General features: G+C 41.7%; 1 protein-coding gene across 2 annotated transcripts in view; it reads left to right on the top strand.

The window, feature by feature from the left end:
- Positions 1-9064, top strand: part of TCEA1 (transcription elongation factor A1) — a 46254-nt gene extending 37190 nt beyond the window's left edge. For both annotated transcript variants that reach the window (XM_089678439.1, XM_089678438.1), the window contains exons 8-10: positions 1671-1817; positions 2966-3037; positions 8470-9064. In XM_089678439.1, coding sequence (XP_089534565.1) covers positions 1671-1817; positions 2966-3037; positions 8470-8478 — 228 coding nt within the window. In that variant the 3' untranslated portion in view covers positions 8479-9064. The remainder of the gene's footprint in view (positions 1-1670; positions 1818-2965; positions 3038-8469) is intronic.
- The last annotated feature ends 7766 nt before the right edge of the window (positions 9065-16830 follow it).

Below are 16830 nucleotides of genomic sequence, written 5' to 3'. Positions count from 1 at the left end.
AAGGCGGTGTAGTTATCTTAATCTGGAAAAACTGCTCCCTGAGGTTCTCCTCCTCTCAAATTGATCCACATGGTCGTTATGTGTTGCTGGAACGTATGTATGCAGGCTCTCCATTTATACTTTTGAATTTGTCAATTGCTATTTCTCTCTGAGTTATGCTCGATATCCGCTCTCCGTATGATTATTGGGGGGGATTTAAACTTGGTTATGTCACCCCATAAGGATAGAGGCTCTTTGCTCCCACCCCATTGAAGCGGCTATGCGCTTCCTCCTCAACTTTCCGCAAACTAATTCGGGAGCATCGTCTCTTCGATGCCTGTCGAGTCAAACATCCTCTCCATAGGCAATTCACATTTTATTCTACTCCAAATCACATGTACTCTAGAGTAGATCATTTTATTGTCACCGCCCACCTGCTACCCTTTATCGTTTCTTTGAAGATTAATCTGATAACTTGGTCGGACCATACCTCACTAACACTTGACCTCATTCTCCTTGACTCTGCTCTCAGGATTTGCCACTGGCGCTAATTTTTTTTGTGCGCTCGGAACTGCTTCGAGAGGAGCTCTCTCAGGGTCTGGATGCTTATTTTCATTTCAATGTTGGCTCAGTATCCTCATCCTCTACCCTATGGGAGGCCCATAAGGCCGTTATTCGAGGACTCTGTATTTCCATGGGCGCCTGTTTGTAGAAGGCCTCTGTCTGCGCCAGGCAATCCCTTCTCCACCAGATATCTACAGCGGAACGTTGTTTGTTGGATAGGCCGTCTATACCTCAGTTACAGAAAGTTTCCCATATACATGATCAGATCAGAACTCTTGATCTACTTAAAACTGCACACTCTCTTGCCTGGGCTAAGCAAATGTTTTAAGAGTTCTCCAAAAAACCACACCATATGCTAGTGAACATACTTAAGTTTCAGCAATCCCCTTCCGTGCCGGGCCATTTGCTTCATCCTGATGGAAAATCTCTGCGTTCAATTCTTCATCCTGATAGAAGTCTCCGTGTTCAAAGCTGAAAGATCGGAGTGTGATAAATGCGGCAAAGATAAGGAATAAAAAAAAGGCGCGTCAAAAGCAGTCATCTGAAGGGGGGATGGTGAATATACTAGGCTTCTCATAGTATTTCCCAAATATGGTAGCCATACTGTTTTTTTTTTTTTTTTTACACATCCATTGTGCATGATTTCTATTATGGCATTCAGAAGGTTGGGCTAATCAGAAAATAATTCTGATAAACGGATTCATAGTTGGGTGCGTTTTTGGTAGAACTGTTTACCTGCCAAAATATTTGTAACTTTGTTTGGTCTTGTGATTTATATAGCTCTGTCTCACTGCAGAGCAACTTACTGGCTTCTGGTGTCCCCTTCTTCTCATTGAATGATCTGCTTTATCACGCCATTGATCCATTGAACACGCAGGTGGCATAGGAAGATGAACAGTTGAAATAGAAATTGGTTCACTGAAAAATAACAGAGCTTATCCTGTCTGGTTTATTAAATGTTTTTATCCTTGGCAGTAGGTCAGATCCATACTTCTTGCTGTAGGCTGGAGAAATTAAGTTTAAATTGGATTGCTGTGAACAGCTGTGTTTAGTTTTGTCCTTCTGTTGTTCAGCCCATTAAATTGCTATGAGGTGTCTGAAGTATGGCTTCTTCCGATCTTGCCCAGGAAATGGCCAGTGATGAGCTTAAGGAAATGAGGAAGAACCTGACTAAGGAGGCCATCCGGGAGCACCAAATGGCCAGGACTGGTGGTACACAGACTGACCTGTTTTCCTGTGGAAAATGTAAAAAGAAGAATTGCACTTACACACAGGTAAGTTTTCTGATAAAGGAATTATTTTGGGAATGTTGCAGTGTTGCTTCCATCTTGCTTTATGCTAGGTACAAATCTGCTTGGGCGATTTCCACTATGGGAACACACTTGTTCTCCCAGCTACAACCACCTGCACAGAAAAATGCAGACTCTGTGTGCAGGTGGCATTATAATGCTCCTGCAAGCACTGGAGATCACGCTGCACTTTTGGTTCCATGCGGGCTGCGATTTCTAACATGCTGCAAGGACCTCCTTCTTGTGTTTCAGGTGGCATGGCAGCCCTTTTCAGATGGATGAACTTCCATGCCTGCACACAAACCGTGGCATGTAGAGCCTAGCCTTAGTTTGTTTGATCTTCTGAACTGTTTTTTCAGCCAAAAAGTCTAAGTACACATTTAAGTATAAGCACTGATGGATACTATTTAATGGACTCATCTGACCAGTTCATGTCTGTATGTTGTAGGTAAAAAGCAAATAGTTGGGAGGGGGTGATTTAAATTTTTCCTCCATTATCAATGGATCTCCTAACCGCAAACTAAATGAAGCCTTTCTGCCTACAAAATTAATGGGGGCCTTTTTGTTATTAACCAACACCCCCTAAACCGTAAGAAGTACCTACTGCACGTTTGTCCATATTGAACGAACAATTGTTTGTCGGTTTTTCGTTTTGTTTTTTGTTTTTTTTTTTCGCATGCTAGTCTGGTATCAAAAGCAAATAGGTTACTAGCGTTATGGAAATTCTTGTGTAAGACAGAATACAACTTCCTGCGGTGATGTATTGTAATTCTTTTGCTTCCGAGCATGCCCAGTCTTGGTCTCTCGATTTTTTTTTTTTGATTTTTTTATTTTTTTCCCTTTTGTTTACAGGCGTATACTGTGCTGGTTACACAAAAATCATTTGTTCTGTTAGGCGAAATATTTTTGTGTTTGCCCCTACAGATAATTTTGCATGAACTGTTGTGATCGCCTCTCGAAAAGATGTGTACATTCAGATTATCGAGCGATCGCTCCGGAGGTGGTTTTTTGTCCAATTTTCTCATTGTGTGTGCAGGAGACATTGGTTATCTGTCTATCTTTACCACACAAGCCACATTTCATTGTAACCTACTGTCTAAACACTGCTAATGATGTCTGTTTCTATTTCAAAGGTTCAGACCCGCAGCGCTGATGAACCTATGACAACATTTGTATTCTGTAATGAATGTGGAAATCGTTGGAAGGTAAGACGTATAACATTATTGAAGGTTATCTAAATTGCCCTGGTGTTCTGTGTTCTCTATTTAGAGTAGGCTTAAAATAGTTTAACATAATAAAGAAGGTATAAAAATAGTGACTTGAAGCTGGATACACAAAGTTCTCATCATGTTGCTGGAGAGCCATGTTTACACTAACCCTTTCCAACATCTGAGCACTGCTGCCTGATTTGCTGTGTTTTATGTTCAGTATATATGGTTTTATTTGAAAGTGAAGAGGCCACTGGTGGTCCTTGTATATGTAGATCTGTTGCCCTTACTCAGTTGGCTGTTAACGTCTTTCTGATAATGAAGAAGAGTGAGCGTGGACCCTTTATTGACACTGTCCTAAATATCTACCTTTTTGCAGTTTTTTTTTACAGTACATTGGTGGTTAAAATATAAATAGCTTTGTCTAGTCACAAGGGCCTAAAATAATCCTGATGCACCAAGCTGAATTAGTTAATACTGCGCAGGCTGACTGTTTTTTGTGTTTGTCTGAAAATGTCTTCTAGTAGGTTTTAAATTGCAACTGTTGGCCCAAAAATATGGGAGCTGCTACTTAAAGCGAAGCTCCGCCCAAAAGAGGGGAGGTTCCGTTTTAACTCTTCTTTCCCCTCTCTTCCTTTCCAAATGGAACTTTTTTTTTGGGGGGGGGGGGGGGGGGTAGCAAGTACATGATTTTGACAGGTACCCACTTCGCTCCGACCGCCTGGGCGATCGGAAGCAGAAGTTCTACAAACCACAGTTTTTGTAGCTGCTGGCTTTTAATAAACAGAAATGACTGAAGCTCCCCTTTAAAGTGGTTCTAAACGCAAAAGGTTTTTAACCTTAATGCATTCTATGAAAAAAAAAAAACCTTCCAGTTGCTGTTACTCCCCATCCCCACACCAAATACTTACCTGAGTCCTGTATTGATCCAGCACGGTGCATGTCTGCAGGTCTTCTGTCCTCTCTCCAGGTTTGCTGAGAGCAGCAAGAGCTATTGACTTCTGATATACAGTGAAGGGAAATAAGTATTTGATCCCCTGCTGATTTTGAATGTTTGCCCACTCACAAAGAAATGATCAGTCTAAAAATTGAATGATAGGTGTATTGTAACACTGAGAGACAGAATAGTAACAACAAAAATTCAAAAGAAATTCATGTCTAACAAATTATGCACTGATTTGCCTGTTCATGAGGGAAATAAGTATTTGATCTCCTATCATTCAGCAGGATTTCTGGCTACCAGGTGTCTTTCATACAGGTAACAAGCTGAGATTAGAAGCAGTCTCTTAAAGGGAGTGCTGCTAATCTCATTTTGTTAACTGTATAAAAGACACCTGTCCACAGGAGCAATCAAACGATCAGATTCCAAACTCTCCACCATGGCAAAGACCAAAGGGCTGTCCAAGGATGTCAGGGACAAGATTGTAGACCTACACAAGGCTGGACTGGGCTACCAAACTATCGCCAAGCAGCTTGGTGAGAAGGTTACAACAGTTGGTGCAATTATTCGCAAATGGAAGAAACACAAAACAACTGTCAGTCTCCCTAGGTCTGGTGAATCATGCAAAATCTCACCTCGTGGAGTGTCAATGATCATGAGAACAGTGAGGAATCATCCAAAAACTGCATGTGAGGATCTTGTCAATGATCTCCAGGCAGCTGGGACCACAGTCACCAAGAAAACAATTGGTAACACACTACGTCGACAAGGATTGAAATCCTGAAGAGCCCGCAAGGTCCCTCTGCTCAAGAAAGCACATGTCCAGGCCCATCTGAAGTTTGCCACTAAACATCTGAATGATGAAGAGGAGGACTGTTTTGAAAGTGTTGTGGTAAGATGAAACCAAAATCGAGCTCTTTGGCATCAACTCAACTCGCCGTGTTTGGAGGAGGAGGAATGCTGCCTATGACCCCAAGAACACCATCCCAACTGTCAAACATGGTGGTAGAAACCTTCTGCTTTGGGGATGTTTTTCTGCTAAGGGGACAAGACAACTGCACCGCATCATAGGGACGATGGACGGGGCAACGTACCGTCAAACTTGGGTGAGAACCATCTACCCTCAGCCAGGGCATTGAAAATGGGTCGTGGATGGGTGTTACAGCATGACAATGACCCAAAACACACAGCCAAGGCAACATAAGAGTGGCTCAAGAAGAAGCACATTAAGGTCCTGGAGTGGCCTAGCCAGTCTCCAGACCTTAATCCGATTGAAAATCTGTGGAGGGAGCTGAAAGTTTGAGTTGCCAAACATCAGCCACCAAACCTTAATTACTTGGATCTGCCAAGAAGAGTGGGCAAAATCCCTCCTGATATGAGGGCAAACCTGGTGGCAAACTACAGGAAACGTCTGACCTCTGTGATTGCCAACAAAGGATTTGCCACCAAGTACTAAGTCATGTTTTGTGAAGGGGAACAAATACTTATTTCCCTCATGAACATGCAAATCAGTGCATCATTTGTTAGACATGCATTTCTTTTGAATTTTTTGTTGCTATTCTGTCTCAGTGTTACAATACACCTACCATTCGATTTTTCGACTGATCATTTCTTTGTGAGTGGGCAAACATTCAAAATCAGCAGGGGATCAAATACTTATTTTCTTCACTGTATATTATAGAACCTGATATGCCTTTTGAGGAGACTGGCTACAGGAAGAGAATGCTATGGTTTTTTCCATGGGTGGCTATTTTTCTTATAGTCCATTTCAGTACACAGCCATAGCACACTGTGCAAGCTGTAATCCTGTTGTAACATATTATTGGATGTATATAGCGCCAACAGTTTGGGCAACGCTTTACAATATGAGAGAGACAGTACAATTACAATACATTTCAGTACAGAAGGAATAGGAGGGCCCTTCTCGTGGAGCTTACAATCTATAGGAAGGGGGAGCTGGTACAAAATGTGATAGCTGTAGGCAATGTTCTGATGGAGGTGGCTCAAGTACAGTTCTTAGGTGGAGGTGGGGTAGACTTCCCTGAATATGTGAGTTTTCAAGGATCACCTAAAGGCAGACTGGGCTGACCGGACATGCTGCGGTAGGGAGTTTCAGAGGATGGGAGAGGCTCTGGAGAAGTCCTAGAGGCGAGCATGGGAGCTAGAGAGCAAGGTGTCTTGGGAGGAGCACAGTAGGTGATTTGGAAGATATCTGCGGAAAAGGTTAGTAATGTAGCTAGGGGCAGTGTTGTGGATGGCTTTGTATGCTGTGGTTAGTATTTTGAGTTTTATATGTTTGGTTAGTGGAAGCCAATGAAGAGATTGGCAGAGAGGGGCAGCAGTCACTGATCAGTTGGTAAGGTGTATGAGTCTAGCAGCAGCATTTATAATAGACTGAAGGGGGGATAGCCTGTGTAACAGTAGACCAGTGAGGAGGGAGTTGCAGTAATCAAGGCGGAATAAAACCAAGCCGTGGATAAGTTGTTTTGTGGTGTCATTGGTCAGGAAGGGGCAGATTTTGGAAATGTTCCGGAGGTTGAGGCAGCAGTGTTTAGCCAGTGATTGGATGTGGGGCCCAAAGCAGAGGTCAGAGTCTAGGATTAGCACCTTGGCATGAAGGGAAGGACCAATGGTTGTGCTGCTGATCTTAATGGTAAAGTTATGAGTGGGGGATCAGGGAGGAGGAAATATATTACAAACTCGGTTTTGGAAAGATTGAGTTTAAGGAAGTAGTGTGACATCCATGCTGATTTATGCCGCTTAGGTTTGTGAGACGTGAGGAGATTGAAGTTGGACACCGAAGGGTAGTTGATAATTCATATTGCAATATTTGTAGATAGACTGTCCAGAGTCTCCTCCCCATTGCTGCCATATCATTTTACTATGCACCTCCCATGACAGTAAATTAATGCATTACAGTGCACCTCCCATTCAAAATACTGTACTGTATTTCTCTGCAACCCCCATATAATTTAAACACAACATTTTTACTTTGCAACCCAGTCACACTAATTCAGGTACATTTTATACTTGTATATCACACTACCTGACTGTGTAAACTGTAATATGCTGTCTCTCTTCTTCCCTGCACTGCTCCATTCTTTGTTCTGTGTTGTATGTGTACAGTTAGAATTGTCTTCATATTGTGGTCAAAACTAGAAAATAAAGTACAGATGTACTGGCAAATCGGTCCTATAACTGTATTGTAAAAAAAAAAATAGCGGGAAAAAAATGGTGATAAACATCTGCTAGTAGTGAAATATTTAGATGTATCGTATTTCTTGAGAAGACATTAATCAACAGTTAAGAGGCAATGGTAATAATGTACCCATGTCTGGGTGACCTACACGAAAGGATAGTCACAATAAAATTCTTTTATTGAATTGGCCCATTGTTTGCCAAGGTTGGTGACATTTTCTGCATGAAAGACAGCCTTTCATGAGGGTGGGGAGCTTCCCACAGTGGCCTCATAAAGCTGTAAGTTCATACCAAGGGATCACACCTTAACCACCTCCCACCTGCCATATAGTAAAATGACGGATGCAAGGTGGTTCTCTCGTTCTTGGAGGATGTCATATGACGTCTTCCCATTCTAACCGCACATGCGCGGCTCCGGGAGTGTGCGGCGATCGGCGGTGGGCTGTGTCCCTTGGACACAGCGGATCACCGATCAACGGAAAGAGCCAAAGATGTTGGCTGGGTCATGTGATCAGCTGTGTCCAATCACAGCTGTTCACATGTAAACAGGGAAATGCCGGTTATCGGCATTTCTCTCCTCACAAGCTGTCACGCTGACAGCTCATGAGAGAAGAGCAGGTAATCTGCATTCCTCGGAGGGGACATGTACACTGATCATCAGGGCACTGATGATCTGTGTAGCCCCAGCAGCACCACCTGTCAGTGTCCATCAGTGCTCATCCATGCCACCTGCCAGTGCCACATATCAGTGCCCATCTGAGTTGCCTTTCAGTGTCACCCATCAGTACCAGTCAGTGCCGCCTATCAGTGCCATATGAGTGCTGCCTTTCAGTGCCCATCAATGATGCCCGTCAATGCCTCCTCATCAGTGCCACCTATCAGTGCAGCCTCATTAGCGCACATCAGTGAAGGAGAAAAATCACTTATTTACAAAATTTTATAACAAAAACTAAAACTTTTTTTTTTTTTCAAAATTTTCTGTGGATTTTGGTTTGTTTAAGAAAAAATAGAAAAAACCCAGAAGTGATTAAATACCACCAAAATAAAGCGCTATCTGTCACAAAATAATTATAAAAATTTCATATGGGTACAATGTTTCATGACCGCGCAATTGTCATTCAAAGTGCAACATCGCTGAAAGCTGGAAATTGGCCTGGGCAGGAAGGGGGTATAAGTGCCCTGTAGGCTAGTGGTTAAAAACAAAATTTTATGTAAGTGATATTACTTCTTATTTGGTTTCTTTTATGTCTGTCTAGTTAATTAACTTTTTTTCCTATTTTTCTTGTTTCAGTTTTGTTAAAGAAAATGTAATCTGACTTTAAAGGAAGAGTGAGTTTTGTAACTGAATCAAGTGGTTCTCCGAAATTGGATTTTTTAAGCTGGATTCAACTTGCGGGATCTGAGAATTTTTAAGAACTGAACAATTTGTGGAATAAATTCGCCTTGCACAAACGGAAAATGCCCCAATTTTATGGTGCAAGTTTAAAATGGAAAACTAATTTTATAACTGTCAACTTTAAACTTTTATCAGCACATCTATGGCATCATCATTTCTGTCTCAACATATACAAAAAATCCGTTTTTACTTTAGCCAATTCCCCAACTGTATTGTTTGCCATTCATTAGTCTTGCACCGTCAGACCCTGAAGCTGTTAAAAATGAGTGTACATAATATTGCCACAGGTTGTGGACAAATCTAATATTTCTTGTGTATCCAATGTTAGAAATGTTCTTCTAATCATGAGGTGAAAATTGCTAATTAATTGTGACACCAAAGTAAGTTATTATGTTGAAACATGATTAGTTTGAGCTTCATTCCCTCTAAACATTGTGTCATGCTGGATTTCATTTTATAGAGCTTTTCAATAAAACTCAGATTGTTTGTATTTTGTGCTTTGACCTACTATCTCCTTCTCTTTTTTTTTTTTCTTTTTTTTTTAAACATTAAGAGTATTTCAGCTAGTACTTGGTGCTATACTTGGGACCCTGCTATGTAAAAAGAAATAGTCACTTCAATCACCTGCATACCTTCTGGGGTGTATTAGTAACAAGAACTGAAATGAGATTTCATTGGCAGTTCCATCTACTAATGAAATCTGGCCTAGTACTGCAGCCGTAAAACACATGAACGTGCAAGTGAATTATAGTATCTGACTGCTTGGCATTCAAGAAACTTTTTTTATTGGAGAAAATGGAGATTGCCTTACTGGTCTTTTGAAAATGACACTTGTCTGGCTGTCCTGTTCAACCTTGGGTCACTTAACCAGAAAGAGTTGGCTGATCATGAAAATCACTGATCACTTTAAGGCCCCTTTTACACTATTGGTCCTATCCGGTCTGCCTGTCTTTTTCTTTCAGGCAGACCTGATTGGACCCTCCATTCTCCTCTATGAAGCGACAGATGTAAAAGGAAACTAGGGGATGACGAGGAAAAGGGGAGAAGCGTAATCAGGAGAGGATGAGGTAGAAGGGGGAAGAGTAGTATCTGATAGAAGGGGATGCAGAAGATTCCTTGTCTGGAGGGGGAATCTATTCCTGAAGAACCCCAGGATCAGGTTATTTCAGACATAAAATGTTTGTTTTCCACTTACCGAATGCTCTTCACCAAAAGTTAAAGGTTTTTGGATCATGGTGTCCATTGCAACATCCTCAGTCCTTCCCTGTGAATCCTCAAAGGAGGTTTTGTATGCAGACTGGGCTTAACTTGACAAGGTGTCTATCTGCCCAAAAGGTTTCCTCAGCAATACCCCATGGAAAGCAAGTTTTCTAAGAAACGGAGTATGCCTCCATATTTCCGTGGATCCAGCAGTTTCCTATCTCACCAAGACTCTCTTGTCCTGTGGATGAGGTCACAGTATTTTAAGGACACTTTGGACAAACCCATAAGGCTTTAAAGCCACATTTGCTGTGGTGGGGTCTTTACAACCTGCAATTGTGGTTGTAGGCATGTGCCAAGGCCTTAAGGTCTGTGCCCATTGCAGGATGAGAGGGGGGTTTACTAGTGGAGATACTGAAAAGAGCATAAGCCTGGAAGATTTCCAATGTGCTCTTAACTTCTCAGTGGGATTCCTTGAATGACTCCATTCAACAAATTTCTTGTTTAGTGGATTTGTCTGTACACATGTGCAGGATTTTACTGCTGAAGTGTTGGTCAGCGGAGTTTACCCTTTCAAGGTGAACATTTGTTTGAGTTTTCTGTATGTAATCATCCATAACAGACCCAAAGATAAGTCAAAGCCCATGATTCAGCAACCTGCTACTCTGTTCACTTCCAAGAAGCATTCTTTTCACCAATCTCTGGCTTCTAGCCCAAGTTCCATACCTAATTCTGCAAGAAGCTATGGACTCCAAAGTCCTCCAAACCAGGGGACCAATTCATTTCCCAATGAAAGCACTCACTTTGGTTGGGGGGATGTTTGCAGGCCTTCACGGACATTTGGTAGGGGCAGGCTATAGACGAATGGGTCTGCAACAGTGGCTGGAGTTTCAAAGCTTTCCCTCTCCTCACTTCATGCTTTTCACTTCAATTTATATCTCAAGAAACTTAAGTTTCTGTACAGAAGTTCAAGATGAAATCGTTCAGTTTGTGCTGGCCTCTTCAGCAGAAAGATTTTCTGGCATCCATGGGCATCCAGGATGTTTATCTGCATGTTCCAATCAGTCCACCTCCCCAAAGGTTTCAGTGGTTTGCAATGGAGTACTGCCACTTTCAATTTGTGGCTTTGCTGTTTGGCCTGTCGACAACTCCCAGAGTGTTCACCAAGGCCCTCCTTGCACCTGGGGCTCCTACCTGGCTGACTTTCTTAGGAGGGAGCAATTCGCTTTGCTATTGGAAATCAATGTGGCTCACAAGGTGCATACTCTGGACAGGTTCTGATAAGTTATGAATCTGTAGCTCATTTGTAAGGCTGTTACCTGATCTTTGGTTAATACAATCACAAGGTTTGCCAAGTGGATTGTAGCACCGCAGAGGATGCTTCCTTTGGTCGGTGAGCTTTGCAGGCTTCTTCGCAAGGCTTTAATCTGTTTGGTTTAGTTGTTCGGGGTTTGTTGCCCTGCCCTCATATTCAGTGCTTTGGGACATCCTATCGTAATTGATTTGTATGCAGTATTGAATGCACAAATTTAATTTGGGGATTTTGTTTCGTGTGATAGTGAGTTTATAACACATTTAGCACAATATCTGTATTGGTATTCCTCTGTTTTAAGGCATATATTTCACATGATTGATCTCAGCAGCGCAACACATTTTATTTAGATTTTGTTATTGCAGTGGCATGGGAACATGCTTGAGGTGGTTACAGCAGCTGAGTATTGGGATTGTCTTATTATTTGGTTTAAGTGGCAGTTCATAAGCATTTGTTTACACGTTATGGGTTGCCTGGATGATATCTTGCTAAAGGATCAGTCTTCCCAACCCGTCAGCCAGTTGACATTACAAATTCTGGAGAGATTCAGTTGGACCCTCAAACTTCCGAAGTCATTGCTGGAACCAGCTCCAGACTGTGTAGACCAACTGTTGCCATAACCACTGAGCATGTTTCAGTTTCAATTCCCTTCTAAACTGTTAATTTCCTTTTTCTTATCTGTGCAGCCTACATACTATAGTCACACATGTGGGTGTAGCCCACTCCCTTCCTCCTCCATGCCCACTAAACACAATGGGGGTGGGACATGATTACATGTTCATTGATGGAGGCTTCACTTCCATGTAATTCTAAGCACATACAATCAATGGATTCAGGCTGTGATTTGCAGAACCTCTCCCCTAGGTAGCCCACACCATGATTTGAATAAAAATAATAAATATTTGAGTTCAAATGTATATTTGTATGGCAATTTAAAACTTATTTATATTATGTACTTTTCCTTTGTGTTTCAAATACTTTTTTTCTGAACATGTAACTGGCAGCAGAGGACTAGAAGCTCCTCCCACCAATGTTTCCCTGCAGGTGGGCTGGAAAAAAAGCTGGGTCACATGAAAGCTGTATATCAATTTATGGAAAAAAATGTTATTAGAATAAATACAGTGCCATCCATATACAGTACATAGAGAAGGGATAATGTAGAATACATGGTGTGTGTTTAGTATCACTTTAAAGACTAAATATCCTGTGTCCTGCACTGTACAGCTAAGAAAATGGGATTTTTGATGTACTAGTAAAATCTGCTTCTTCGAGTACAGGGCATACAGTTGTGTTCAAAATAATAGAAGTGTGCTGAAAAAAGTGAATAAAGCTCAAAATCCTTCTAATAGCTTTTATTTCCATACACACAAATGCATTGGGAACACTACACATTCTATTCCAAATCAAAACATGAAGAAAAATGTATCAAATTTGTGTTGTTCCTCTAAAAAAAATTGAAGAAAAGTGAATATTAGACTGTTCAAAAAAATAGCAGTGTTTGTATTCTTCTTTACAAACTCAAACATTCACTATATAAACTGAAAAATGTTTGAAGATTTTGCTTTCCTTTGAATCAATTTAATATATAGTTGTATAAGCACTGTTTCTGAGGACTGCTGTACATCTGTGTTGCATGGAGTCAACCAGCTTCTGGCACCTGTGAACAGGTATTCCAGCCCAGGATGATTGGACTACATTCCACAGTTCTTCTCTATTTCTTGGTTTTGCCTCAAACTGCATTTTTGATGTCACCCCACAAGTTTTCTATTGGATTAAGATCCGGGGATTGGGCTGGCCACTCCATAACGTCAGTCTTGTTGGTCTGGAACCAAGATGTTGCACGTTGTGTTTGGGGTCGTTGTCTTGTTGGAACACCCATTTCAAGGGCATTTCCTCTTCAGCATAAGGCAGCATGACCTCTTCAAGTATTCTGATGTATTCAAACATCCATGATCCCTGGTATGCGATAAATAGGCCCAACACCGTAGTATGAGAAACATCCCCATATCATGATGCTTGCGCAACCATGCCTCACTGTCTTCACAGTGTACTGTGGCTTGAATTCAGTGTTTGGGGGTCGTCTGACAAACTGTCTCCGGCCACTAGACCCAAAAAGAACAATCTTACTTTCATCAGTCCACATAATGTTGTGCCATTTCTCTTTAGGCCAGTCAATGTGCTCTTTGGCAAATTGTAACACCTTTCAGCACATGTCTTTTTTTCAACAGTGGGACTTTTCGGGGGCTTCTTGCAGATAGCTTGGCTTCACATAGGCGTAGACCTTCTTTGATCTTCCCGGAGCTGATTGTTGGCTGAGTCCTTGCCATTTTGGCTATTCTATCCATTCAAATGGTAGTTTTTCGCTGTCTTCCACGTCTTTTAGGTTTTGGTTGCCATTTTAAAGCATTTGCGATCATTTTAGCTGAGCAGCCTATCATTTTCTGCACTTCTTTATATGTTTTCCCCTCTCCAATCAACTTTTTAATCAAGGTACGCTGTTCTTCTGAACAATATCTGAAACGACCCATTTTCCTCAGAATTTCAGAGAGAAATGCACTGTAACCAGCATGTACAACATTTGCTGCCTTCCTTCCTTAAATAAGGGCAATAATTGCCACCTGTTTTTCAAAGAATGAATGACCTCACTAATAGAAATCCACACTATTACTTGTAACATGCCCCTTTCAATTAGTGATTCAATTACACAGAATCAGCAGCATGCATGTCATGACTGTTGGGTCTGTTGGATTTCTATTACTCTACTATACCTGCTAGTAAATTATTTGCCATGTAGAAATATCATTTCTACCAAAAACAGTGATTGATCAGGTTAGTGATGTCTGACTGCTATTATTTTGAACACAACTGTATGTGCCTTCTTGAGGAGGGGGACCTTGCGGGCGCTGCAGGATTTCAATCCATGGCGGCGTATTGTGATGCCAATGGTTTGTTTGGTGACTGTGGTCCCAACTGCCTTGAGATCATTCACAAACTCCTCCTGTGTAGTTCTGGCCTGATCCCTCACTTTTTTCATGATCACCCTTACCCCAGGAGGCGTAATCTTGCATGGAGCTACAGACCTAGAGCGATTTATGGCTATTTTGTATTTCTTACATTTGCAAACAATCGCTCCAACCGTTGTCACCTTCTCACCAAGCTTCTTGCTGATGGACTTGTAGTCCATTCCAGCCTTGTGCAAGTCTACAACCTTGTCCCTGATGTCTTTTAACAGCTCTTTGGTCTTGCCCATGGTAGAGAGGTTTGAATGGAAGAAAGATTTTTGTGGACAAGTGTCTTTTATACACACATCGAGTTGTCATTAGGATCAATCTGTGTACCACATGAGCACATAGCCAGTCTGTGGGCGCCAGAATTATTTATATCAGGTACTTATATAGCGCCGTCCATTTACGCAGCGCTTTACACATATATATTGTACATTCACATCAGTCCCTAACCCTCAAGGGGCGTGCAATCTAAGGTCCCTAACTCACATTCATACATACACATACTAGGGCCAATTTAGACAGGAGCCAATTAACCAACGGCATATCTTTGGAGTGTGGGAGGAAACTGGAGTACCCAGAGGAAACCCACGCAGGCACAGGGATAACATGCAAACTCCAGGCAGGTGGTGCCGTGGCTGGGATTCGAACCAATGACCCTAGTACTGCCAGGCGGAAGTGCTAACCATTTAGCCACTGTGCTGCCCGAATAACGATTAGAATTATAAGAATTATTGTTGGTTGGTAGGGGATCAAATACTTATTTTACTCACTGAACTGCAACTCAATTTATAAGATTTGTATTGTTTTTTTTCTGGATTTTTGGTTAATATTCTGTCTCTATCATTTAAAATACACCTATGATAAAAAATATAGACCCTTCATTTCTTTGTAAGTGGGCTAACTTACAAAATCTGCAGGGGATCAAATAATTATTTTCCCCACTGTATATGTAAAATCCTGAGACACCCCATTTCTGCACTGTATTTATTGGGCGGAAGGACATCATCGCTGGATGATGTCAGCCACTGCATTGCGCCATATGAGGGAGTTCCCCTTCAAATCAGTGTTCCCCCTTTACATTTATTTCCTTCCATCACAGCCCCCCCCCCCCCCCATTACATCAGAGTCACCTCCTTCAAATCAGAGTCACCCCTTCCCATCAATGTCTCCATCATATTGAAGTTCTCCCTAGCACAACAGAATTCCCCCATCATAACAGATGTCCCCATCTCAACAGGGACTCCCCCGTCACAGCAGAGTCTACCCATTATAATGGAATCCCACGATACAATAGAGCCCACCCATCACAACCAAATGTCGCCCTTTGCAATAGATTCCCAACCAATGTCACTGATCCTGGGGGGCACCACTGAAATGTGGATGGGCAAAGACCAACCCAGCACCCACCCAGATCCAGATTCCTGGAGAAAATGCTGCTACACGCTGGCTTCAGTGGCAGACCTGTGCCTGAATTCATAGTACCTAGATTCCTCCTTTTTACACAGAGATCCTTTCACAACTAATGTTGATGGCAGACCACATCACATAAATATAATAGTTGTGGACCGAATATAACTGCCATTGTGTAAAATATTATTGCTGAAGCAGCACTGCTTCTCACATACCTATGGCATTTCTGGATGTGTTGACACTTTCTAGTTCTCTACTGCCAGCAGCTACTACCTCCTAGCCCTGTATGTCCTGAGTCTTTGAGAAGCTATATGCAAACTCTCTGTTTGAAATTGTGCTTGAGTGCAGGCTCTATAATTATAAGTGGAGATTTAAAGAGACTCCCAACAGTTTTTTTTTTTTTTCTTTTTTTGCAAAAAATTGTAGGATCAGTGTAGAGTGACTGTTCTGGAGCCACTGCCCTTTCAGACAAAATTATGTCCCTCAGCAGCTGGCAGCTACCATTGGGATACCATGTACAAGAGAAAATGTGGTGGAGTGGGCTCTGTCGTGAAATGTAAAAAGTATGTTTAGATAAAAGTTGCTTACACAAAGCAAAAGAATTACAAACAATTATTACCCGATACAAACCATAAATCTCCTTTCCTTGCTTATCTTCCTGTCATTATACTATATGCCAAACCTGCCCCTTGACTCCACTGGACTAACTTCTAACTAATGAAAGGAATCGGCATCCCCTAGACTCGTTTTTTTTGTAACAAGAAGGTGATAGGACATTGGGGAGGGAAGTCTATACTGACATAAGGATAAGCCAGTAAAGGAAAATTATGGTATACTGTATATCAGGTAACAATTTTCCATATTCTTGGCTCATCTCATGTCAGCGCACTACAGAACAAAACTAGCTAACTTACCGGGGTGGGAAATAAAACATTACCGACTCAACACTGATATTGGAGAGGTCTTTTTTTATTAGTTGGAAAGTGGTCCTGTGGAGTGAAGGGGGCAGAGTTGACCAATGGTACATGATGTGAAACAGATTAACATGAATACTTATCTCTCCTGCTGCCCACACCACTTAATTGTTTAGACATTCTCTGCTGAAGTGTTTTTCGAAACCAACACTTCTTAAATATTAAGAGACACGGGATGGGTAATTCTGGTACATGGGATGATTTGGCCTTCAGGTATTTGAACTCTGGCATACAAGCTGTAACGAAGCCTGGTATAACCCATCCCATCATACTCTAGACTGTTGCTTGTGTTCTAGAAGAATAGAGATCTCTCCTCAGAGAAAAGCAAACCTTTTCTTATTGTTCTGTTTTT

The sequence above is a fragment of the Staurois parvus genome, unplaced genomic scaffold (assembly GCF_062004578.1).
Source record: "Staurois parvus isolate SC_StPar_1 unplaced genomic scaffold, SC_StPar_1.0 ptg000205l, whole genome shotgun sequence".
Lineage (NCBI taxonomy): Eukaryota > Metazoa > Chordata > Amphibia > Anura > Ranidae > Staurois > Staurois parvus.
This window is presented reverse-complemented; position numbering and strand designations above follow the sequence as displayed.